The following is a 25,842-nucleotide window of genomic DNA, read 5'->3' on the forward strand; positions in this document are numbered from 1 at the left end:
CTTGGGCCTGCCAGCTGGCCCAGCCCTGCTGACGCCAGACCCTGCCTTTCAGACACAGGAACTCAGTTCATTGTTTCCAAGCAGTAGCAGTAAAGATTACTTCCAACTTTTCTAAACATGTGATTCAGACAACGTGACTCACCATGGTTTTTACTATTTCCACCCCAACTCCAATATCCATGGTTAAGAAGCCAAGTGTATAAAACAAAGCTTGCTGGAAAAAAATCACAAGAAGAAATAAAATATGCAAGAGGCAGCGTGCTGTGATGGCACTAGGGCTGATTGCAGGATTTATATTCGGGCCCCTTTCCATCTCTGAGCCTCCATTTGCTCATCTGTAAAATAAGGGGCGTGGTCTCAGTTCCGGATTCTCAAGCCCGACTGCACTATAGAACCACCCAGTGAGCTTGTGGAGAATGTCTGTGCCCATGTGTCACCAGGTTTGAGAACCACTGTCTCTGAGTGATGGTCCAGGTCCTTCCCACATCTACTGTATCGTTCCATGAAACGTCTGGAATTTTTCAATGAAAATCTGGGTTCAGATTTGTTGGAGGCTCCCCATGCTCCTTACTGAATAGCAAATTCAACTCAACAAGGAGATGAAAATTGAGTGTCTATTATCTACAAAACTGTAAAGTTGGTCCCTTAGGGTTTCCTGCTCTCAAAGGCCTTAGTGTGTGTCAGCTTAGGCGGCCATGGGCCCAAATCATTATAAGTGAAGGGGGATGGACATTGTTCCTTTTAAGACTCGTCATACCCATATTAAATGGGTAATTCCTTTAACTTCTATTGGGCTTCTTTTTCCAGAAATTCACAACCTGAGTTATGCGTATATATCCTTTCTCATATTTGTCAGTAAGGAGGGGAAGAAGATATATCCTCACTCTAGCAGCCAAAGCAGCCTCCCTGCCTCCCCACCTGTGGTCTTTACCTAAGCCCGTCCACCCCCTGCATTCTAAGGTTAAGAAATGGCCCATCATCAGGTTTCACTTTTAATATTCATTGAGTGCTTACTGTATGCCAGACACAACTCCAAGAGCTTTATGGATCTTCAGTCATTTCATCAGCAAATGATTCTATGTGATAAACACTATCACTTCCCCCATATCACAGATGAGGACACTGAGACAGAGAGTTCATGTCCCCTGTCCAAGGTCACAGGGCTAGTCCGTGGGAGCTGGGATTCAAACCCAGAGACTGGCTCTGGAACTCGTGTCCCTCACTGCTTGGATCCCGTGCCCTCCATGAAATGTTCTATGGCTGCCCAAAATAATGCTCGCAAAAAATGGATAAAGCAGCGGCAATGTTTATGTCAAAATGTTAAGTGAAAAGTTAAACTCCTATATAACTACTGTGATAAAAGTCTATGTAAAGTGAAAAGAAAACGCAAATTACTAAAAACAAAAAGTACACAGTGAAAAAGACTGGTAAAAGGAAAAAAGACTGCAAGGAAAATGGCAAAATATTAAAAACACTTGGGTGATGGGGTTCTAAGTGAATTTTAAACTCTCCCTATTTTTTGGCATTGTTTTCATAATGGTTATACTTTCTTAGAATCTCATCCCCCAGTGGCATAGTGAATCCTCTTTATATTTTGCTGTAAACTGTTGTGAGGGCTAAGCTCTGATATTGCAAAATATAGTTTGGATTTCAAAAATTGGCGGATCAGTAATGTGGAATTTAAAAGATATTTTCTCATGGATATATGAGTAGCCATAATTCTTTTAAAACTAGTATTTTGAGAGTCAGAGGCACGGTTCCAAGAACTTTCCTGTATTTCCTCATTTAGTGGGTGGAAATTATTATTAGCCTCTGTGTATAGTAATAATTAAGTAACGAGTTTGCAAAGCTGGGAACATCTGCCAGACAGTCTCTCTTTCCAGAAGCTGTTACAATGTAGCCACACACTTCTCATGAGCCAGTTAGTCAAGCTGAGAGCTAAAGTGTTGTGTTTCCCCCTGTCTTACTTCTACCCACTGCAGTTTTCATTGTCAACACACCATACTTTGGTTACACCTACAGCTAAAAAGATTTTGATGGCTTTCCTGGGGAACTAACCTGCCCTCAGCATATTGTTTGTAGGGAAAAAACCGCTTTGGATTCCATCATGGGCTTGCAAAAACTATGCCCTACCCCTCTCCGAGGGTCATTTATACAAAAAATTCATTTATACAAAAAAGATTTTCCCAGACTGGGTGCTTTATTCTTAGGAACAGCCACAAAGGATGTCTCACTTCTGGCAACTGCCATAGAAATCTAGTTCTCTGGCTCCGCCCTCAGCATACACCTGGTCCCTGTCCCCTCTCCTTGAGCTAGCCAAAGGTACCTTCTTTAGGACCCCATGTGGAAGGAGTAGCCATTCCTAGACTTCTTCTGCCCTTTCAAAGAGATTGTTCATGCTGAGTCAGTGCTATTTGTGAGTTCTCTTGGTGGGTCAAGTTCAGGTAGGGAGAGAAGCCCAACCGCCCCCGCGGTCTGCATCAGGCCTGCCTAAAATAACATCCTTGAGATATCCAGCATTCTTGGTGCAGGTATGGCGTCTCCTAGAAATGAAAAAGCCACAGTAGGTCCCTGACTTGGGCCTGGCACTGTATTTTGGGTCTCTGTCCTTGTTCTAAAAAGGGCCATTTAATTTCCATCACGGGAGTATTTCCCCCTCCATGGCCTATCCCAAGGGGAAGAGTCCCCCCTCACTCCCAGAGATCTACAACCCTCCTGACCCAACTCAGGAAACGGGGAGCATAGCAGAGCTGCCTGTGAGATTGGCAGGCGTGTGTGTGTGTGTGTGTGTGTGTGTGTGTGTGTGTGAGTGTAATCCTCCAAGCTCCATCACCACCACAGGCCTGCAATTCTCTCTGTGCCTTAGTGCTTGTCATGCTTATGGGGGGAGGAATCTGGTCCTTGGATGTGAGGGGAGGGTAGTCACCCGGGGCCCTTGGGAAAGAAGCTCTCAGCACCTACTGATGCCAGCTCAGGGCTGGGTCTGTATAAAAGGCAGGAGCTTCTGACAGCTCAGTTCACCTGCCTCCTGGGTGTCCTGCTCCAGTCCCTGAAGCAGGTAAAGCCCATCTCGAGGACCTGCAGGGACTCTTGGTGCTGGCATTTGGGGCAGAGTGAAGCCCTGGGCGGAGGACAGTATTGAGAAAAGACAAGAAGGGAGGACATGGAGGGCGGGCTGTGCTGCAAGGGGAGGGTGGAAGGCGGGGAAGCAGAATCGGTGTCTTTTGGAAGCTGCACTTGAAGTTACTGGAGTTCCTGGGCGGAAACCTTTGGCCTGTTTCTTGTAACTGATTTTGCGAGACTGAGTTTGAAAAATATGATCATCATAAAAATGAAATCTTGTGAATTCACATTTCACTGTTGAATGCAAGGGCGTTGTGTCGAGTTAGTTGAACTTAAAACTTCTGTATTGTCTTTCGGCTTCATTCGGCTCCTGCCAACATGTCCTGCCAGCAGAACCAGCAGCAGTGCCAGCCCCCTCCCAAGTGTCCCCCCAAGAGTCTCCCCAAATGTCCACCCAAGTGTCCTCCCAAATGTCCCCCCCAGTGCCCAGCCCCCTGCCCACCTCCAGTCTCTTCCGGTTGTGGGCCTGGGGGTGGGGGCTGCTGTTGCCCCAACTCTGGGGGCGGGGGCTGCTGCCTGGGCCACCACAGGCCCCGCCGATCTCTGCGCCGCCGACACCACTACTCTGACTGCTGTGGCAGTGGAGGCGGCAACCAATCTGGGGGCTCTGGCTGCTGCTCTGGGGGCTCCAGCTGTTGTTCTGGGGGCTCCGGCTGCTGCTGACGTGGCCGTGAGTAGCACCGAGGAGCCGCTTTACAGGAGCCAAGGTGCCCACGACCCAGCCCTGTGGCTTCTCCTCCTTCCCCAGGGAATGGTGGCCTCAGCTCCTGTCTCCTTGCGCCCGTGTTCCTCCGCTGTGAGGAGGGCCAGAGGGCTGACCTGGGTCTTCGCCTGACTCTACCCTCGGACACACTTCTTTGGCGACTGGTGTTGCAGTGCAGTTAGGCCGCTGTTTTCTCTGCCACAATAAAGCTTTCTCACCCGGATGCCACAGCCTCCTGGTGAAGTTATGTCCACCTCTCCCACTCCCCGCCCCTTCTCTGAAGTGCACGTGAACCCTTTAAAAATCAGTCTGGGAAGCAATTTGGCAGTGAAGCCCCTTAGACCGCTGGGAAACATACTCCCGTTGGCGCATTGAATGTGGGAACGTGAAGTTGAAGGGGAGAGTCCTGTCTGAGACCATCACGTTGACACAAGTCTTGCAGGGCGAGAGTTGGGGACAGGTTTTCGGGGCGGAAAGGATGGCGATACCCAGAAGGGTCACACTGAGATGAGCTACTCCCGGACGGTTTCCTTCAAGCAAAGGTGAGGGTTAAAAAGGGCTCTGTCTGCTGGTTATGGGAAGTAGGGCCACCCAAAGTGTTGGTTCTGGGCCCCAGTGAATGGACACCCTTTATTTCTCTGACTTCCAGGTGCTTCCATCCGTTGATTAGAGAAGAGCTGATGGGGGTTTCGTGAGTTTAGGAAGCAGGGATGAAATGTCTGAGCCCATTTTCCTGAAAGCCTGAGTTTGGGTCTGAGTAGAGAACCAAGAAGGACAACCTCCGCCATGTGGTTTGTGTGTGTGTGTGTGGGGGGGAGAGTGGTAGGAGGGAAGAGCAGGGGAGCTCTGGTGACTGTATCCAGTTTTCTGTTTCCTTTAGGCACAGGCTGATTCCTCAGGAGATATTTAGAATGGTTGCGATAGAAATGATAATTCCAACGCAGCCTTTTATGTACGAGATATGATAATTAAGTTCATGAACTGGCCACCGTGCGCTTACATTGGCAGCGCCGTGCAAACAGCCGGGGAAGGTTTCATAACCTTGGTATATCAGTGTCTCACAGCTGTGTCCGTGTCCACGTGTGGCGGTGTTTTGCTGAGTGGCGTTCATTATTGTTGTTGCGCTTTTGTGTGCCGGAGTATGTCTGAGCTTGAATTAGAGCCATGAACAAACATTACATTTCTTGTTAAACTTGGCAAAAGTGGAAGTGAAATCAGGGACATGTTAGTCCAAGTTTATGAGGTTAATGCCATGATGAAAATGGCCGTGTACAAATGTTTTTCTGAGGGGAGAGGACGTGTCACTGATGAAGAGAGGTCAGGGCAGCCAATAAAGAGCAGAGCTGACGAAAACATTGCAAAAATTCATCGAATAGTGTGTCAAAAATCTCTGGGTGACTGTGAGAAGCATAGCAGACCAACTAAACATAGATAGAGAAACAGGAAACTCTTAACTAAAAATCTTGGCATGAGAAAGGTGTGTGCAAAAATGGTCTCAAAGGAGTTCATTGATGAACAAAAACAAAGGAGAGTTGAAGATTGCCAAGACCTTTGGGAGAGGCAAGGTGATGTTTTGGGCCATGTTTTCACTCGTGATGAATGAATACGACCAATACGACCCTGAAACAGAGCATCAAAGTGCACAATGGACGTCAGCCATTCTCCAAGACCACTAATGTTCTGTCAGTCCAAATCAAGAGTCAAAATGATGTTGCTAACCTTTTTGACATCAGAGGGATTATTCATTATGAATTTGTACCAACTGGACAAACAGTTAACCAAGTTTATTATTTGGAAGTGCTGAAAAGGCTGCATGAAAAAGTTAGATGAAAACGACCTGATCTTTTCGCCAACAATTCGTGGCTCTTGCATCACGACAATGCACCAGCTCACACGGCACTATCTGTGAGGGAGTTTTTAGCCAGTAAACAAATAACTGTAGTGGAACACCCTCCCTACTTCCCTGACCTAGCCCCCAATGACTTCTTTCTTCACCCGAAGATAAAGGAAATATTGAAAGGAAGGCATTTTGATGACATTCAGGACATTAAGGGAAATACACTGATGGCCTTTCCAGAAAAACCATTCCAAAATTGCTTTGAGGGGTGGACTAGGCACTGGCATCGGTGCACAGCTTCTCCCAAGGGGGCTACTTTGAAGGTGACATAGTGATATTCAGCAGTGAGGTCTGGAGCACTTTTTGTAGGATGAATTTGCGAGCTTAATTGTCAGACCTGGTACAAGGTAAACAACTAGCCCTTCCTTTGGTATGAGTTAACAGTGACGGGTAACGTGAGTTAGTGTATGAGCTGGTACATGAGGACCAAGTCCACGTAATGAGCACAGACTTGCCTAAACCACCTCCCAGAGAAGAGCCTGTCCCCAGCTGGTGACTTCATTCCGTCTCTAATACTGACCTCACTTCTGGGAATGTCTCACCTGTACTCACCAACAGGTGACCCTTGGTGCATGCAACCTGTTAATCAGGCTCTGAAGCCATGGTAAATGAAACTGGTATCTTTTGTGACTTACCGTTCCTTGTCTGTTCCCTCGTGCCACCCCCAGCTCACGCACCCCCAAACCTACGTCTCACCATCAACTCTCAAATTCTTAGTCTTGGATTTCTTGGATCTCACATTCATGGTTGCGAGCAAGTACATTGATTAAGGAACAGTTATGAAGCCAGTTGACCTCCAAAGTCTCTCCCAAGTCTTAAAAGTTAGTTATTCTAAAACACCATTTCTCATGGACACTTGGAACCTTGGGAAAGACCTCTCTCTCTCTCTCTCTCTCTCTCTCTCTCTCTCTCTTTCTCTCTCTCTACCCCTCTCCCCCCTCCCCTTCCTTCCTTCCTTCCTTCTTTCCTTCCTTCCTTCCTTCCTTCCTTCCTTCCTTCCTTCCTTCCCTCCCTCTTTCCATTTGGCAATGGCCCCAAGGAGAACCTATCTTCAAAGGCAGTTTGGGATGGGCTGAGGAGCAGAGAGGCCGCAGGCTGGCTTGGCATTGCCGCAGAACCAGCCTCCTGCATACAGTTGTCTCTTTGATGTGGTAGCATGACTACATTCACAGCTTTTCTGGTCTTAATGGCTCCATAACTGCTTGGGTTTTTCTTCCTGCTTCCAGTGACAGAGAGACACTGCCACTGGGATTCCCACAGCCACATCCCTGCCGTCGCCTTCATTCAGTGCCATCTGGAAGCATCTGGATGAAACCCAGCAGGCTCCTCACTAGCGTGTGGCCTGACTCGAGGATCCAAGGCCCCAGAACCAGAGACACGCAAACCAGGACCCCGAGTGGATGAACGGCCAAGATATGACCACGCAGGGATGGATGTGTGAACGGGAGCGGTGTGTGTGTGTGTGTGTGTGTGTGTGTGTGTGTGTGTGTATGTGTGTATGAGTGTGTGTACACTGTGAAAAAGGGCAAACACAACAGGTCCTGCGAAAGGGCCGCAGACCTCTCCTCACTGCGTCTCCGTGCTGTGTCTTCACCCACACAGCCCTCCCAGCTATGACCCGTGTCCTGTTTGGAAAGTAAACATGCCACAACAATCCTGGCACCTCTGTGCAGTGAGTTCAACGTGCACGTGCACCACCTACAGTGTTACCTAAGTGACAAACGTCTCAGGGATGTGAGTGTCAGCTGAGCCTGTCTGTTGGGAAACAGGCTCCTCCCAAGGTCCAGCACCTATGGAATCTATAAAAGGTTTTCTCGCTGGAAGCTGGTCAGTCCACAGCCTAGCAGGTGGCCCGGTCCAGTTGGAAAGCTGAGTGTCTTCTGGTGGCGCCAGGGGCTGGTGAGTCTCTACACAGGGCCTGGGGAGGAGGCTGGGGAAAGGGGAAGGCAGGACACAGCTGGACGGAGAGCCCTGGAATGTGCACTAAGCGTCAGGTGAGCCAGCCTCTCATGGTACCAGTGAAGGCACGGAGGCCAGATGGGTTGGGGGGGCTTCCCGGGCAAGCCTGGAGCAGAGCTGTGGCTAGGACCCGGGTCATGGCCCCCCAGTCTGGGGTGCATTTCCACCTTGGGCGCCACTCTCCTGTTCCTGTGGTTGTGGTAAATGAGAGGCTAGGGCAGAGGAGACCTAGACAGAGATGCGTCGGGCCTTTGTGGATTCTTCAGACCCGCTTCGGGGATGCAGGCTGATCGGGGAGTTTCTGACGGCCGGGGCATGCATGCCGGGCCAGTAACTACGCGACCGTCACTTGGAAGTCTGTGGCCACATGAGATGGGAGACGGGAAGAGCCAGGAGAAGTTTGGACGGGATCCTACAGCTACCGTGTTTCCCCGAAAATAAGGCCTAGCCAGACCATCAGCTCTAATGCATCTTTTGCAGCAAAAATTAATATAAGACCCCGTCTTATATTATATTATGTTATGTTATGTTATGTTATATTCCGGATCTTATGTATTATAGACCTGATCTTACATTAATTTTTGCTCCACAAGATGTATTATTAGAGCTGATGATGGTCCGTCTAGGTCTTATTTTCTGGGAAACGGGATACATTGCTTCAGTGTCCTCGCTGTTTTCCACGGTGGAGAACTTGGGTGTTCCTTATTCTATCCCCAGAAATTAGGAAAGCACTGACTGTGCACAGACTGTTCCCCGCTCTGTGCACGTGTAACGCCCTGGAAACACCTCTTCGGGGGTTGGTTTCTTTGCTCCCCCTCTTTTCTTCCTCGCACCGGGCAGGCTGTCTTGCTCACACAGCCAAATCTCAAGCGCCACCAGTTCCACTGTTGGAAAGGAAACGTCTGTCGACCTCGCGTGTGAAAGGCTGCTTTTCTTTCTTGCAGGTTAACGGTGACGACCCCGCCATGTCCTCCCAGCAAAGCGCGGCTTTGGCCAAGGGCTATCCCAAGGGCGCTTCCCAGGGCTCCGCCCCGGCGCCCGCCCCGGTGCCCGCCCCGGTTCCCTCTTCCTCGTCCTCCTGCTGCGGCGGCGGCTGCTGCGGCGGCGACTCCGGTGGCTGCTGCGGGGACTCCGGCTGCTGCGGGGACTCCGGCTGCTGCGGCTCGGTGTCCACCGGTTGCTGCTGCTTCCCTAGGAGGCGCCGCCGGCAGCGCAGGAGCGGGAGCGGGTGCTGCGGGGGCGGCAGCCAGAGGTCGCAGTGCTCCGGCAACACCCAGAGCCAAGGCTGCTGCGGCAGCTGCTGCGGCGGCTGCTGAGACCCCCGCCGCCCCGAAGAGCCGTGCGACAGCCACCGGCCGGCCTGCAGTCTCTGCCTCCTCCGGTCACCAAGCTCGCGCTCAGGGCTGGGCCTCCGACTTTGACCCCCATCAAGCTAACTGCACTTGGACGTCCAGAAACCCAGCCTGTTCTCAGCCCGCAAAACTCCCTGACCCCTGTGTGATTTTCCTGCTTGGATGGGACACTGGACTCTACTGTCTGCATGGGCTTGCACGTAGTAGGTGTTCAGTAAAAGCCTATTGATCTGATTGCCTTTTAAAGACATGTCATAATAAAGCTACCTCCTGAGAACACCCCTCTGGCTGTTTGTGCTTTCCGTCTGTGTGTGTGTTGTGTTCTGCCACCCCTTCCACTTCCTCACTCAGCCCAGCTTTGGCATATTTGCAAAAGGCAGGAAACTGAAATAATCTCTGCTTGAACAAGGGTGCTTTTCTGGAACTTCATCACGACAGCAGAAGTCGCCTATGGAGCCAGGCAGTCTTCTAAGGATTGCAGTGACACGCGGCGTCTCATTTCATTCTCACGATGACTCAGTGAGGTAAGGGCTGTTATCCCCACTGTATAGAAGAGAAACTGAGGACGCATCACTTGATCAGTCACTCAGCCGGTACGTGATGGAGAAGACCAGATACCCAGCTCCAGGGCTTATGCTCCTAACTGCTCCGCTGGGTCCCCCCAAAACCTTCCAGAGCCTTGCCCACCCTCCTACCCGCTGGGCCCAGGCAACTGAGCCGCAAAGGTTTGCATCTGCCGCACCTGGCTTTGGAAACAGGCAGCTGAGACGTTTTTTGGCTTTTGTCCCAGAGGGTCACTGACCCACTGCTGTGCTGAATGGGTGAAGGGACTTCCACAACCTGGGCCTTCCAGGAAACTGGGAAGCTTCCTCTCCAGGTCTCATCCTTGCCTCTGAGGCCCGACCAAGAGCCCTGGGCTTTCACGACACAGGGGGTGTGATGTGCCACACTCAGAAACGTGGGAATGTCATTGTCTAGAGGTGGTGGTTGTGAAGGTGGTGGTGCGGTCACCCCGAGTGGGTCAGAGACCCAGGCCTGTGGACATCGATCTTACCACTCATTTCAGGACAAAAGGAAGAGGGAGCACAGCACCCCCTGAAGTGATGTCTGCTGGCTCAGGAGGGAGGAAGCCATATCAACTGTGACAATAATAGTGACAGGAGCTGCTCCTTTGTAACCAAGCATTTCCTCTGTTCCCGGCACAAGCCCCAGCACTTTACATACATTATCTCATTTAATCCTCACTGTGATCTCAAGATACAGACGTGACCTTCCCTGATTTTCACATGTGGGGAAACAGGTTCAGAGAGTTTCAGCGACTTGGCCCAAGTCGCACGTACGTCCAAGTGTATGCCCAAGGCCCCCAGACGGCGAGTGAGGGACATGAGAGTTGAATTGGGGCCTGTCTGACTCCAAATCCACGTTCTTAGACTCGAAGTGTCACAGTCTAGTGTGTGCCAGGTACCCATTAGAAATCACCACCACCCAAGGGGCACTCGGGGCTCCGCCGACACACCCAGCCTCTTAGAAGACTGAAGCTTGGCTTTGTGCCGACTGTTACATCGTGACCCAGTGACTGGCAAGCTGTCATGGCATCCACCCAGCAAAAGGCACTTGCTCAGAGGTGAGGTCAGAAACGCTCCATTGATTCATCCAGGATGTTTAAGCTGAGGCCAAATGACCCGTCAGGGAGGTGCTGAAGGGCAGCCCCACTCTGGGCGGGAGGGCCCTTCCTTCCATCTCTGAGATTCTGGGATTCCCCGTGGGAGGGGATTTGTGGAAACTGTTTACAAACAGATGATATCACCCATGAACCTGCCTGACCCACAAGTGATGTGTGTTGCAGCAACAAGCCTGGGGACACGGTGTTGGGGTAAGGTGGGAAGGGAGCGCTCTGCTGCCCAACTAAGAAGACACAGACTGGAAAGCCAAGCAGGAAGCTAAGGCCTGAGTTTTGGGAAAGACAGTGATTCACCAAGAGACATGTGGATCCGAACGGAAGTGTACACCCGTACACACGCGGCCCGTTGATACGGATTAAGGGCTGACGGTGCATGGGGGTACCACCAGGCTCATATATCCTTGACCTCTAGGAGGCCACCGCAGGAGGGCTTTGATGAGAGAGATCGGGGCATTCCAAGAATAGTTTCATTGTGGAAACCTAGAAACTACTTTGGATGGGTGAGAGCTGTCAGCTCGTAGCCCCACAGCCTTTCCTCATTTCCGGCAGCAGGTAATGCTGTATGCGTGGCACAGGCATTCCTTCTGCGGGGGCAGCAGTCACCCCTAGAATGCCGGGGCTGCGGGGATTCGGAGCTATGAATTCCTACTCAAAGGTCATCACCCAGTACACTGTGACAGGCAGAATTGGTTTCTTATGCTCTTTGGATCATAAGAGAGTAATGCTAATAAGACAGTGACAGCTTTGTTGAATGTATTTCATCCAGGATGGCTCCAGCTTAAATTATGTCATTCTAGTGGGAACAAGAACAACTGATATTTATATAGAACTTAGCACTTGGTAAGGTATTTTCATGTATCTCACAATTCTGTGAGGTAAATGTTATCTTCTCTGTTTGGACAAGGCCTTCTGATGCCTTCCATCTCTTCTCTATCTATACACTGCGATAACTGAATAATGTCACCCAATTAATTATTTAGGGACAGTGCTGTATTCGTCATTGCACCCCTAGCATCTAAATCTGTACCCGGTACATAGTAGAGATCAATAAACAAATAAGTGTTTACTAGTGTGTCAAGTGTGAAGTATTGTGCTAAACAATTCTAGGAGATGCACAAAAGGATTTCTTGACCTCAAGGAGTTGGATAGTCTGATTCAGGAATATGGTAAATAATCATACAAGGTGTGAATAATATCACATATGAGAAATAATGTCACATGTATGTGTGCAAATACATACACTATACCTAGATACATGTGATACGTATAATACGTACAAAAACAAGAGACACAAGAACATGGCATAGACAATGGCTGTAGGAAGTCCACTGAATTTAGGTGATTTGTTTCAGTACTTAAATGAGGGCAAGTGACTATGGGACCAGGTGGGTCACATGACTTCATCAGGGGCTTCTGAGCTGGGTCTGAAGGATGGAGACACTTCAGAGAGGCAGAGAGTCATTCGTTTATGTATTTATTGAACTCCATCAAACTCCATCCTGTTCCTGGTGCTGGGACAGGACAAGGAATGAACCAAGACCCTGCCTGAGGGGGTCTCCCCTTCAGGGGTGCAGGCAGACAGTGAAGGGAGCAAAAATGTGTGATGCTTTCACATAAGTGAAAAGTGCTGTAACGAAAATAAAGAAGACAGGAATGGAGACGTTCAGTAAAGGAGTGTGAAGGTTTTAGGTGAAGACCAGGGAAGGCCTCTCTGAGGAAGTGCTATTTGAGCAGAAAAGGTAGGAACCATCGCACCGAGCAGGAAAGCACGTGGTTGTGGGTTCCCGCCTGGCTGCAGCCTGAGGCTACCGATGTTTAAGGGGTGCTCACAGTTTTGTTGGCCCCGTTAGAGACTTTGCCTCCTTGGGAAGTCGCTTGTAATTCCAGCTTCTTGCACACAGCTTTGATAGTGAGAGCGATCATATGATATGATTTCACACAGTCCTCACAACCATCCCACAAGGTGGCTTTGCCCCCACTTTGTTAAATAACAAAACTGAGACAGAGCTGTCAGGTCCCAAGGTCACACAGTTTGTAATTGGCAGAACAGGGTTTTGAACAGGATGTGTTTGATTCTAAAACCAGTGTTCTGAACACTGAGTTGTCATACACATTTCTGGGGAGAAGAGGGGAGAAGTTTCAAATTTGGATAGAGGGAGGAGAAAGGAGATCGAAGGGGGAGGTGGTGTAGAAAGACCCTGAGGTCACATCCTCAGAGAGGAAGAGATGAGGCCAGGTCATGGATGGTTTTGAGTGACAAACCAAGGAGCTGAAACTGTATCATATTTGTGGAGTGTGACGGTAGGAAAATGGTTTTGAGAGAAGTAGTCAGAAAGATAGAAGTTGGTCTACATAACACCTGTAGCACTCTCTTTTAAGGTTAATTAGGCAGTAAGGATTCGGGTGCTGTCGAGGAAGAAATGAGTGGAGATAATACAGTAGGTACATCACTGTGAGAAGCTACAGTGGTCCAGGCCTGAAATGAGAACCTGAACTCACTACATGGCAGTGGGTAAGGAAAGGAAATGACAGACATGAAAAAACATTTGTCCGGAAAGAAGAAGAGTAGAGAGAACTGGGTGGTGTATTAAGATGGAGAAAGAGGAAGCACCTGGGTGTCTCTGAGGCTTTGTGCCTGATGACTGAGAAATGATGACACCATTGACCACACAGAGATGTCAGGAGAAAGAACTGGTGTGGGGAGGAAGAGAGGAAGGTCAGCTCAGGACACGTGGAGGTCCAGGCAAGACATGACCATGAGACAGCAGGTGGGGCTGGAACTCCAGACAGAGATCCCTGAAAATTTAGAGAAACAGAGAGTAATAAGTCATACAGAGGTGAGAGTCAAATCCTTGGGAATGGATATGGTCCCACCTAGGCAGTAAACGTTACTGAGAGAACAGACCCGGTCTGCTTTGTCCACTGGAGTCGCCTGAGTGTAAAGAACAGAGACTGGGACATCAAAGACACTCCATAAATACGTGTTAGGTATGTGAGTGAATGAATGAATGAATGAATGGGCAAAATAGAAAGTCAAAAGTTGAGTGGAGGGAGAAATTGAGCAGTTAGGAGGAAACCGAGTTCCAAGTGAAGAGGGCAAAGATGATAAGTCAGAGAAATTACCCAGAGATTTGGACTGGACAATTGATACGGCTGTTTTGGGGTCTCAGGTTCTAGACACTCAGGTGGGGGAGAACCAGGACAGTGCAGAACTGTCATCCAAGGTGGGTGAGTCACACAGGCCCTTCCTTCCCCTTACATGACCGTCTTGGTACCTCTAAGCCATTGAACAGTTATAGGAGGAGATTCTATCTTGCAGGATAGCAGTTCCATCTCAACCAGGTGGAACAGGTAGAACAGGACAACCAGCATTCATCATGAGTAAGGACAACATCCCAGATGACACAGCAGGAAATCAGAGCGAGCTGGCCTTGCTGCATCTGAAATATGTCGGCTCACCTCAGAATGTGTCCACCCTAGAGAAGCAAGTCTCCTCTTTTACAGACGTCACACCAGGCAAGAGCTATGGCTTCTGACATATCTCATGTAATGCCTGGTCTCATTCTAAGAAGTATCTAAGAAGATACTCATTCTACTGCCGATGGTGTAGCTGTATCAGCTGTGTGTTCAGAAGCTCAACGTTCAGTGTTCCAAGGCTATTTTTCTATGTGTATGAAGTGTGACATGGACCCGAAAGTCAGGAATTAATCTCCTTCCTCTAGCCTCCCTCCCCTCAGTGATTTTCTGTTCATCCCTAACTGCCGTTTTTCATTCATTAAAAATTCACTGATCACTCCTATAAGCGAGGCACTGCATAGTACAAGGAACTCCACTCCAGGTTTTTAGCTGGAGAGAAAGACAAATGTCTTTCATGTCATAAATGACAATGTCATAGTACAATGTCATGGGATTCATTCTCGAAGTCGGCTCCATTGAGAGGGGACCACTCGTCCAGTGGAAGCAAAATGTATCCTTTGAATTTAGTCCTGAAAGATGCGTAGGAGAGGGCCAGGCTGAGAAGATAAAATACTTTAAGTAAACAGCCTTCAGTGCGAAGCCTTCACCAGACAGGTGAGCATGTGTTTTGTAGCAAACAATTTTGCCTGGCTGACACTCAACAAGGCAGGTGAGAGTACACAGCTGGTCAGGGGACAGATAAGGCAGGGCCTTATACAATGACATACGGCTCCTGGAACTTTGTCCTGGAGGCACGGTGAGCCATGGCATTTTGGGGCTCGTTGGGGCTCTCTCGTACGTTTTGAATCATACTAAAGTTACTTTAGCTTAACCAATGGGGGTGGGGGTGTTAATTTCGTCTCTAGCGACACTGGTCGCCTCTCTTCTTTTCTGAGTGTCTTCCCCAAAGCTCAAAGTTCCATTCATTGTTTTGTCTTTTATTTAAATCTTTCTTAATGCTACGGAATAATGCTTGTCCCACCAACCATTATGCTAGATGGTCTCCCTCCAGAGTCCCGGAGTCATCGCTCGTCTAATGGTGTTTCTCAGTCCCTGGGATCCCACTCCTCAGTGCAGCACTGCACTTCCCTCAGTGTTTTCTAACCCTTTGGATGCTCTTTTCTATCATTTCTTCTCTGCTATTCTCTTTCCTACCTACCCTTCTAAATCTGCACATAACTTAGATTCAGCCTGGAGGTCTCTGGCTTTCTCTTTTTACAGAGATGCCTCATTCCTCACATTTTTATTGAGGGCCTAATATATGCTAGGCTCTTGCTAAGAATTTCATACATAAAGATGCACTCTGGGTGATTTCTTTATGTGGGTGTTTCCAAATCTCTATCTCTAGTTACATGTCCTACAATTTGCAGGTTAAAAAAATACTGTGTTTCCCCGAAAATAAGACCTAGCGGGACAATCAGCTCCAATGCGTCTTTTGAAGCAAAGATTAATATAAGATCCGGTATTATATTATATTATATTATATTATATTATATTATATTATATTATATTATATAAGATCCAGTCTTATATTATAATAAAATAAGACCGGGTCTTATATTAATTTTTACTCCAAAAGACGCATTGGAGCTGATTGTCCGGCTAGGTCTTATTTTCGGGGGAACACGATATCTCTGATTCTCACAGAAGAGTTTCATTTGGATATCTCAGACACATCTCAGACTAAACATAACTACTTTGCAAACCAGTTGTTTTTTTTTTTTTCCCTTCAGATTTTAATCCTTCAGATGGTGAGGCCACTGTCAACACCTACATTCGAAACTGCAGTAAAATCTTTGACTCTTTCCTTTTCCTTGCTTTTGTATCTAACCAGTCGCCAAACTGTATTGCTTTTTCTTTCCCACTGGTTCTCCCTGTTGCCTTTTTCTTTTGATCTCTACCACCATCATCTGTTATTTCTTCACAAGAAAATGGGCAGGAAGTTTGGAGGTAAAGGATCCAGGCTAGGCACCTATCATGTGGTGCCAGGGGGAGCTAGTGTTGGAAATCTTAATCCACGCCTACATAGGGTGAGAACAAGCTAGCTATCACGGGATCAGAAACTCTATTCTGTGTCTGCTAGACAGCTCTTTACACTTACACACCTTCCGGCACTGTAACTAGCCTCTTCTTGTCTTACCCTTGCCTCCTATCTTGCCTAACTTCTCACCTCTTCTGGCCAATATTATAGTTTTATCTTAACATCCTCGAAGTAGCCATCGTTACTTCTACTATTTTATACTGTCGATGCTTGTTTCTTTTTATCCACATTTTAATTTTTTTCCCCTCACTATTACCTACATCAAGTCATTCTTTTTTTCTGGATTCAATTTCCTTCTTCCTGATGTAAATATTGTGGTAGTTCTTTTAGCCACTGTTAGTGGTAAAATCAATCTTTACCTGAACATATCTTAATTTGATCATCACCTTTAAACGATATTTTAGCTGGATATAGAATTCCAGGTTGGTAAATATAATCTCAGATCACTTTGAAGATATTTTCCCACTATTTTCTGACCCTAATGGCTGAGAAGGGTGCAGTCAGCCTAATTTTCTTTTTTTTTCTTTTCCTTTTTTTTTTCTTTTTCTTTTTTTCTTTTTCTTCTTTTTTTTTTTTTTGTGTGTGTGGAGGTACAGGCATACCTTGGAGACACTGTGGGTTTGGCTCCAGATCACTTCAATAAAGTGAACATTTCAATAAAGTGAGTCACGGGAATTTTTTGGTTTCCCAGTGCATATAAAAGTTATGTTTACATGATACTGTAGTCTACTGAGTATGCAACAGCATTATATCTAAAAAGCAATGTTTGAAATATTGCAAAAATTACTGAAACACAACATAGAGACACGAAGTGAACAAATGCTGTTGGAAAAATGATGCTTATAGACTGGCTCAGTGCAGGGTTGCCACAGACCTTCAATTTGTAAAAAAAGAAAGAAAAGAAAAAAAGCAGTGTCTGGAAAGCACGATAAAGCAAAGCACAATGATGTGAGGTATGCCTGTAACCTCTTTCATCTCTCTGGTGATTTTTATAATTTTTCATTGAGATTTATATTTCTGAGGATTCATGACTTTCATTAATTCTTGAAAACTTAGAGCCAATATCTCTTCAAATATTTTCCTCACTCATGCTTTTTTCTTCCTCTTTCTGGAACTCTTATTAGATGAATGTAGGACTTTTACATTGTTTATTCCAGAAACCACTGCATTTCAATATGTTTATCTTCCAGTTCATGATTTCTCTTTTTAGCTCTTTAAAACATATTGCTTGCCACCCGTTTACTCCAATATCTATTCTTCCTTCCTTCTAGCAAACCGATTTGAGGCACAGACCCGTGGTTATTAATTTTAAAGGTTTATTCTCTCCCCTTCCCCATAAGCCCAGGCTAAGGCAGACAAACCCTAGAAAATGACTCTCCCTGCCCTCAGGCAGCTGCCATATACACTCATGAGCTTCCTGTTCCGGTTTTGGTTTTCAATTCGTCCTTCAATTATGGAACTTTTTTTTCTTACTTTCTTTCAAGCATACATAGGCAGCAAAACAATATTTACTGTATTTTATCTAATACCTGAGATGGTTATAGCATAAAGATTTTAAAGTTATCCAGTAAGCAATATTGCCAGAACCAGTAATTGGTTCCTTGAAAGTTCCAGGCTGTCTCAGCTGTGCTAAGGGAAATCCAGGGAAAGAATTTCTGCTCTTTTTGTGGCCAAGTATGCCCTGGGGACTCGTGGAAGAATCGGTGGTACTTGATGCAAGAGAACCTCAAAGAGAGGCCAAGCCCAGGGACCAGTTGTTGATTCTCATTCGATTGCCAAGCGAAGCAGATTTCTTGTACAACTACAAGACTCTTAAGATTCTTGAGGACAGTGGTTGTGTCCTATATGTCTTGGCATTTCCCTGTTCACTCAGCACTATGAGTTGTATATAGAAATTGTTCCAAAACAACTGTTGATTGATTGTTGACAGAGTAAGCTCCATAATTTAATCCTCGCTTTATAGTTTGTACTCATCACAAAATTGCATCAAGGTGTGGCACATTCTCGGTACAAAGCAACACATTATGCCTATACTCCACCCAGCCCAGAAATCTACGAAAAATGCCTGGGCTCATTATTGACATTGTATACATTTCATTCGTAACCTATTCAACAATTAACAATAAAGTAGAAATGGTTCGTGTACTACCTGTTTCGTTAAAAGCATGTTATTTAAAAAACCTTTAAGGGTAAATAGTCCCAAATTCGCAACATCTTTAACATTTGAAAGGATTATGAGACCATGTGGTCTCATTCAAGGCAGGAAAGCATCCTTTCTACAGTAACCTGCTTACTGCTCGAACCTGTCGAACATTAAAGATGTTACCTTACTGCCTCGCAAGACAGTTTATTTCATTTTTTTGAAGATCTTAATTTGTTCGAAAATCTTTGTATGAAGATTTAATATTCACGTACATTTTTCTTATCGAATAATTGTGTTCATTGCAGAAAGTACAAATATAAATAAACAAAAGATAAAGCAACTCAGAACTCTATTACCTACAGATAATCATTTTTACACCTGGTGCGTACTTCTCCAGATCTTGTCTCTACACAAACATTGTTTTTTTCTTTTAACAAAAATGGATTCAGGCTGTGAATGCTATTTTTTTTTTATCGGAGCTTTTCACCCAATTATACAGTATAGCATCTTTTCCTGACAATACACATTCATTCAGAGCATGCTTTTCATGCCAGAATGGCTTTCCATTCTATAGATAACCACGGTTTAAGCAACTCCTTATTGCTGGGCACTGTCTGACCTCTGACTTGTTACTGTAATTAAATATGATATAGTGCCCTTCAAGTATTCATTCAACAAATATTTACATTCAACAAATAGGCGCCTCCATTCTGCCTAGCTCCATACTGGGTGCTGGGGATTCAGAATGGGGGATAAGTTTCCCTCCCCTCACTGTTAACCGCTGAGGCGGGAGAGGGAAGTCAAAACTAAACAACTAAATGGGATCACTGGTAAGATAATTACAAATAGTGAGAATCATTATGAAGACAATAAAACAAAGTAATGAGATGAAAGTGATAGGTGAAGCCTGTCATTTAGGCAGGGGAGGCACACTGTCCATATAGCCCATAGGATACACCTGAGAGGAACTTGTAGAGGTGGGATTTCTGCATTTTGTATGAAGCTCTCCTCCCACCGTGACGCAGAGGGCCTGCTTCTTGCATCCTTCCCCATGCTGGCTCTCTGTCTTGAGCCTTACTCCTTCCTATGCGTTGGCCCTAATTTCAAATCTGCACAAAAAGAGGTAGAATAGGATAGTCAGCCCCCAAGTACCCGACTCTCAGATTGAGAAACAACATTTTTGCCAATATAGTTTCATTTACTGTCCCTCCTCCCCAACTTGTTTTCTGGACTATTTTAAAGCAATGCCCTGGCTTCACATTTTCCCCACCCATGCATATTGGAGTATGTATCTCAACACATAAGAGCATTTTCTTTCATGTATAACTTCAATGCCATTACTATGCCTAACAGAATTAACAATACTTTGCTAAAATCATGCAGCACTTTGTTCATGCTCAAGTTTCCACAATTGTCTAAAAAATGTGACTTTAAAGTTGGTTTTTTGAATTAGGATGCAAACAAGTCCACACGTTTGGCTGATATGTCTCTTAAATGTCTTCTAATCTGTAACAGTCCTCCTCTTTCACATCATTTACTTTTTAAAGAAACAGATTATTTATTCATCTTGAAGAATTTCTTGTATTTTCATTTCATCTGGTAGATTCTTTCTGGTGCCACTGAACTTTCTTGTGATATCCCTATATTCCCCAGTATTTCTTGAAAGCTGGTAAACAGATCCAGAAGCTTAAATTAAATTCAAGCGTGTGTGTGTGTGTGTGTGTGTGTGTGTGTGTGTGTGTATGACAAACTTACATCAAATGTGCTGTGATGTACTTCTTATTGTACCATAAAAGAGGCACATATTATCTGGATGCTCTAATGTTGATCTGTAGGTTTGAGTGCTGTTAGTGCCATCCATCCATTCATTTTAAAGTCCCCTATAAACTTTTCATCAAGTGCTATAAGCACAGATTGATGGCTGTTTCTAGAGCCATTATTTCTATAAGGGTTAATAAATGGTGATTTTCTGTTTCTATCATTCATTCTTCATTTATTAACTGAAATTGTTTTTGTCAAAAAGAACTTTCCGCATCAACTTTGCAGTAACCTGAAATACAGTTTAGACAGGAAAGACAGAATAAATGCTAAATTCTTTCTGTTGCCAATTTTCAGAATAATGAGCTGGTGGCCTAACACTTTCCAAAGACAGCCTTTTTTTCTTTCCTTTTCTTTTTTTTTTTTAAGAAGTATCATTACGAACTCATGGATTTCTCTATTTTTCAATGTGCCTTAATAAATTGCAGTGACTATTCTTTTTGATTCTCAAATTGTCCCATTTTGTTTGTTTGTTTGTTTTTTAGCTTCTTGTCTTGTGTCTTTTTGACACAACCCCAGTAATCTACCATAGCTTCCTTACTCTCTGGTGCAATAAGATATCCTAGGGTCCTCTTGCGTGTCACCTGCCTCAGATCTAGCCGCAGACATTCCTCCAAGGAGTCCTGCTTTTAGTGGGACCTGGTATTCAGAGACCCTAATATGGGCCGCATGGATAAAAAATACTACTAAGTTTTTATTACTGCTAGGTATTTTTAGTGGCCAACATGAGGAAATACATTTTTTAAAGAGAAAAAACCCATGAATGAATAATGATATTTCAATTTAAATTAACATTTTAGGATATGTACTTTTTATATTATTTTTGTAACTTTTCCCTCTAATACAAAAAATTTTGGTCTTTCTTTGCTTTATTCTATAGTACAGCTATAGTTTCCAAATGATAATGCCAATATTACTACTAATGAGAAGACCGTTCAGTGCTATGTAAGATTTCTTTGACACTCTTTTCGTCCTTGGAATAGAGATGTAGAGTCCAAATACTGTGTTTTGAAGTTACGTGAAGTAATTCTTTTCTCAGTGTAGTTATGTCATCGACCTTATAGACACATTTGTTGTAGTTTTCTTTACTGCTTAGAGATTTTTAAATACTTTTGTTTTTAGTCATGTGTTAAACATTTACATTATTCTGAAGTTAAAATTATGCAACAAGGTACATTCAACAAAACCAAGCTTTTTTTTGTTGTCCCATCTCTCTCTCCCACACGTAATAATTTTTATTAGTGTTTAGTTTAGCCCATAGTTTCTTTAATTCTTCACCTTAATTTTTTTAACTCTTTTGTGTAGGCAGGAACACGATTAGTATTACCATTTCCATAATGGAGGAAGCTGCATTGCTCTGTTTAAACCCAGGGCATTGGAATCTAAATCCGGTGTTTTCTCCCCTGGTTCCACACTGCCCTCTACAGGCATTCTAAAAAATTTCATCAAGGAGATACAGCCATCTGGTCACCCTTGGTTAGACATCCAAATTTCAAGACTGCTTGCTTTAATTATTACTCCTCCTACTCTAGAATTATGTAAAAGACTATGCCAGCTATCTTTGGATTTCAGGTGATGCTTGGTGTCTGGAGCTAAAAAATCACGTGGGTAAATACGTGTGGATAAATGTCTGTGCATCTGTGTGTGTGTTGTTGCTGTTGTTAGAGAAACAAATTATCCCTCAAAGCTTTAATTTTCTATGAACACCCACTATAGTGACGTGGAATGGACGTAGACAATACCATCATCCCTGGAATCACCCTTCAGGCAAATGAGGGACCATTTCAAGAGGTTTTGAAATTAACGAGGATGACAGTTCAGAAAACAACACAGCAGATCCCGTGAAGTCCCGATTGGAGTTTTGGTACATTTAACAATAAAAACATGTAAAATGTTCCATGTGTTTGAAAAATGACTGCAGGTTTCATTATTGTTTTCTAATTTAATTTAATTTAATTTTAAATTGTGTTGACAACTAGGAATAAAATAGGGACTACAATTTCCCTAACTGGGCGAGTGCACAAGTATGACAGAGTAAAAATCCTACGGTTTTATTCATCTCCAATGACTTTCTTTTGACCCCACCTCGCCCCCTCACTCACTAGAGCCCTGGGCGAGCTGGAGATGCTGGTGTCCCAGCCCTGGATCAGAGATGCCTGCAACCTTCTAATAAGGGAACATTCAAAACCCAGGGAAGCGGCTCCCCTGCTTTGGTTCAAGGTGTTTGTAGAAAGGGGCCTCACACAGGCTCACAATACAGCCACAATGTGAGGTGGCTTTCCCAGCATCCCTTCTCGGCTTAAACAAAATCCTAGGATGCATTCCCATATCCATTGAGTTTTTGTTTGAAATAATATTTTCAAAAGCACAGCATTTCAATGTCACAGGTAGTTCACATGTATACAATAGAATTAAGGTGTTTATTCTTTATACAACAATAGCAGCAGTGATAAAATGTCAGCCAAGAGCGGTGTCACGCAGGGTCTCTGGTCCTACTCCCTGTACAAAACGCAGGATATGGTGAGGCCAAAAAGGAACACCCACGGAGCCATAGATAGGGGAGTCATACCACTATATTCTCGCTGGCAGCTGGGTTGGAGACATAGGAAGCAGGAGCCGCAACCTGCCGACCGCTTCTCTGCCAACCAATCAACCCACTAGCATACCACGGCAGTTATATTAGTGGCTAATGGCTAACGGGTAATAGCTGATGGCCACCCAGCCACAGCGGATGGCCATCTGATTACAGCTGATGGCCATCTAATAACCGAGCCAGCACTATTCTACGTGAGGCCAAGAGCCTGGAAACTGCTCTCTGGGACTCCGTCCCCACAAGCGGTGAGAAGCTGTCCTGCAGGTAGGACCTGGAAAAGTCACTTTTATATTAGGGCCAGTGTGACAGCCTTAATTTGTTGGGGACGGACTAGGACAATCCAGGGGGAGTTGTCATGGATTTGGGGTGAGCCTGCCCAGGCTTAGGTCCCCTCCCTGGGCTCACGGAGGGACCTGGGGGAGGCTACTCACCTGAGTCACAGTCCTCCTTCCTGCTGGTTGAGGGGCTGCCCTTCCCGAAGGCGGTCACTGCCTCGGGGTGACCAAGCACAAAGTCACCTGTGTTTACTGATGAAATGAGAGGGATGCCTTTTCCAGTGGTGATGTCCTAAGTCCTTACCTCCTCTGGACCAGCGAGCTTGCCCCTAATTCGTAGGAATCCCAGACTGTCTCATGACTTTGTTTCAAAAATAAAGTTCTTTTCTGATAATCAAAGTAAGGCACATTTGCTAATTTTTTGAAAACTATGGAAATATGAACCAAACTGTGTGTGAATACAAAATCAACACCATCTGCACACTATACACTACTTTTTCACATTGCACATGAGAACGGGTCCATCTTTAAAAGTGGTTTTAATCACTGACCAGCGTTTTAATCATTTTGTGGAAGCATAATATTTTAGTTAACTCTTTGTTGTTGGATTTTGAGGCAGGTTCTACTTCATGGCTCCTGTAAATGATAACACACACATTAAAACAAACAAACAAACAAACAAACAACTGTTGATTTAACTGGGGCATTTTCCTAGGAGTTGTTACTCTTCTGTCAAATTCAATGACTTTTTAAGCTGTTGGACATACCGTTAAATGGGTCTGTCGTGGGGGGTGACAGGTGGGGTCTCTGGTCCCACTCCCCACATAAGAACACAGGATATGGTGAGGCCAAAAAGGAACACCCACGGAGCCATAGGTAAGGGAGTCACACCACTATAGTCTCGCTGGAGGCTGGATTCACACGACGTGTGACCTGCTGTCCGCTTTTCTGCCAACCGACCGACTCTCTGACTCCCCTCGACTCTCCTCGACTCCCCAACGTAGGCACGGCAGTTATATTAGTGGCCAATGACTCAATGGTTACAGTTGACGGCCAACTAGCCACAGCTGACGGCCATCTACTACCTGAGCCAGCACCCTTCCACGTGAGGCTGAGAACCTGGAAACTGCTCTCGGGGGTTGTGTCCCCACAGGGTCGTTGCCACTGCCGTGTGTACACCTGTTTCTCACAGACCCAAGAATCTGGTCATTACAAAAAGACAGGTGGAAAAATCTTTGTTGTTTATTCAAGACGTTGAACCTATTTTCATATTTCTTGGCCATTTACAGTTCTTTTGTGAATTACCTTGGTCTTTTCTTAAGTTTTCAAAATTGGGAAATCATGCTTTTATTCCTTAATATGTTAGGATTTTTGCATTTGTGCTATATAGAAATTATAGAGCAGTAACAATATATAATAATATTAATGTTGTTGAATAAATGCTAGAAACATTTCTAGTTTGTCGTTGCCTATTTAAAATTTCGTGAGGGTAATTTTTGCCCCCTGGGGCTGCAAATCCTAGTGGGCGGGGCAGCGGATTTGGGCGCTGTCTTTGGGGAGAGACTGAGAATCCCGGCCGCAGGTGGCCACTAGGTGTCTCCGGTCACTTTCGCAGCCCGGAAGGGCAACCTCGCAGCCGCCTGATGGGGGCGGAGCTGCAGTCACTGCCCTCCTGATTACTTGCTGTCTTTGATGGAGGCCTGCCTTTCCCTGGCCTCTGCAGCTCTGCACAGACCCCAGTTCGTGCTTTGGGGCCGATGTGGGTCCCTTTGGGTGGCTGTGGGGGCATATGCGGCACAGAGATTTCTGAGGGCGGGCCACCAAGCCCGCTGAGGTTGCTCGGGTCCTGTTAGAGCAGGTGTCACAGTATGTTAGTGTAAGGGGTGAGCGGGGCAGGGACGGGCATTACAGAAATATGAGTTGGGGGAAGGGACGGAGGACGCCCCAAGGCTCACTTTCTAGCGGAGGAGACAGGTAGATGAGCAAACAATACAGGTGTGATAGTGTGACTGCCAATTCTTTCTGGACGTGGGAATGGGGAACGTGCGGAGGGCCAGGGAAGAAGAGAATTCATGGAGGAGCTGAATTTGGGCGAGGTCTGTAGAAAGTGGGCATCACTGTCTAAAATCAGGGACAACCTTCTTTCCCCAGATGGGGTCCTATTGCAACTGTGACCTACGTGGTTGGGAGTCTTTGTGGTCTAGAGGTAAACAAACAAACAAAAACATTCAGCTGGGCTGAAAAAAATGTAATTTAGAAAGAATTCTACTACTTGCTTTAAAGCAAATCAGGCTAATATGGTGGTTGCATCGATGGCCCAGCCCTGCGGCCAGACTGCTCTGTGGCAAGTTGAGAAAATGTGCGGTGATTATGTTTCCATCTCTGAACAAGGAGACAAGGAGAGTACCCACATCCAGAGCTGTTGGGAGGATTCACTGAGGATTCATTGAGCAAACAGATGGAACCGTGCCTGGTTCACAGGACGTGCTACGGAAATATTTGATCGTACAAGTATCCGCATTTTTAAAACCTCCGTCATCTCTCACGTCCGCGTTTCTCTTCCTCCCAATTTCCTTGTGTCAGACACTTATTTACAGAGCCCTGGACCCGTTTCTCCCCTGCATCTTCAACCTTTTCGGTTTTAACTCTCACCCTTGCACCCCCAGAATCTTACTGAAGATATTGAGTTGATAGTCTCCCCCAGGCCTTTCTTTCCTCCCCTGGTCTCTCAGCAAGTTTTCTCCTGATTTTTGGGTGCTTTGCCTCCAAACATGGGTGCTTATCTCTTAGTTGGGGATCCT

The 25,842-nt window shown here is 45.7% G+C and overlaps 1 protein-coding gene across 1 annotated transcript; it reads left to right on the forward strand.

The window, feature by feature from the left end:
* Positions 1-7,468: 7,468 nt before the first annotated feature.
* CRCT1 (cysteine rich C-terminal 1) lies at positions 7,469-9,313 on the forward strand. Its single transcript, XM_033093582.1, has 2 exons — positions 7,469-7,622; positions 8,627-9,313. The coding sequence occupies exon 2, from the start codon at positions 8,648-8,650 to the stop codon at positions 8,996-8,998; it is 351 nt and encodes a 116-aa protein (XP_032949473.1). The 5' UTR covers positions 7,469-7,622; positions 8,627-8,647; the 3' UTR covers positions 8,999-9,313.
* Positions 9,314-25,842: the final 16,529 nt, after the last annotated feature.

This window comes from Rhinolophus ferrumequinum, chromosome 22 (genome assembly GCF_004115265.2).
Source record: "Rhinolophus ferrumequinum isolate MPI-CBG mRhiFer1 chromosome 22, mRhiFer1_v1.p, whole genome shotgun sequence".
Taxonomy (NCBI): Eukaryota; Metazoa; Chordata; class Mammalia; order Chiroptera; family Rhinolophidae; genus Rhinolophus; species Rhinolophus ferrumequinum.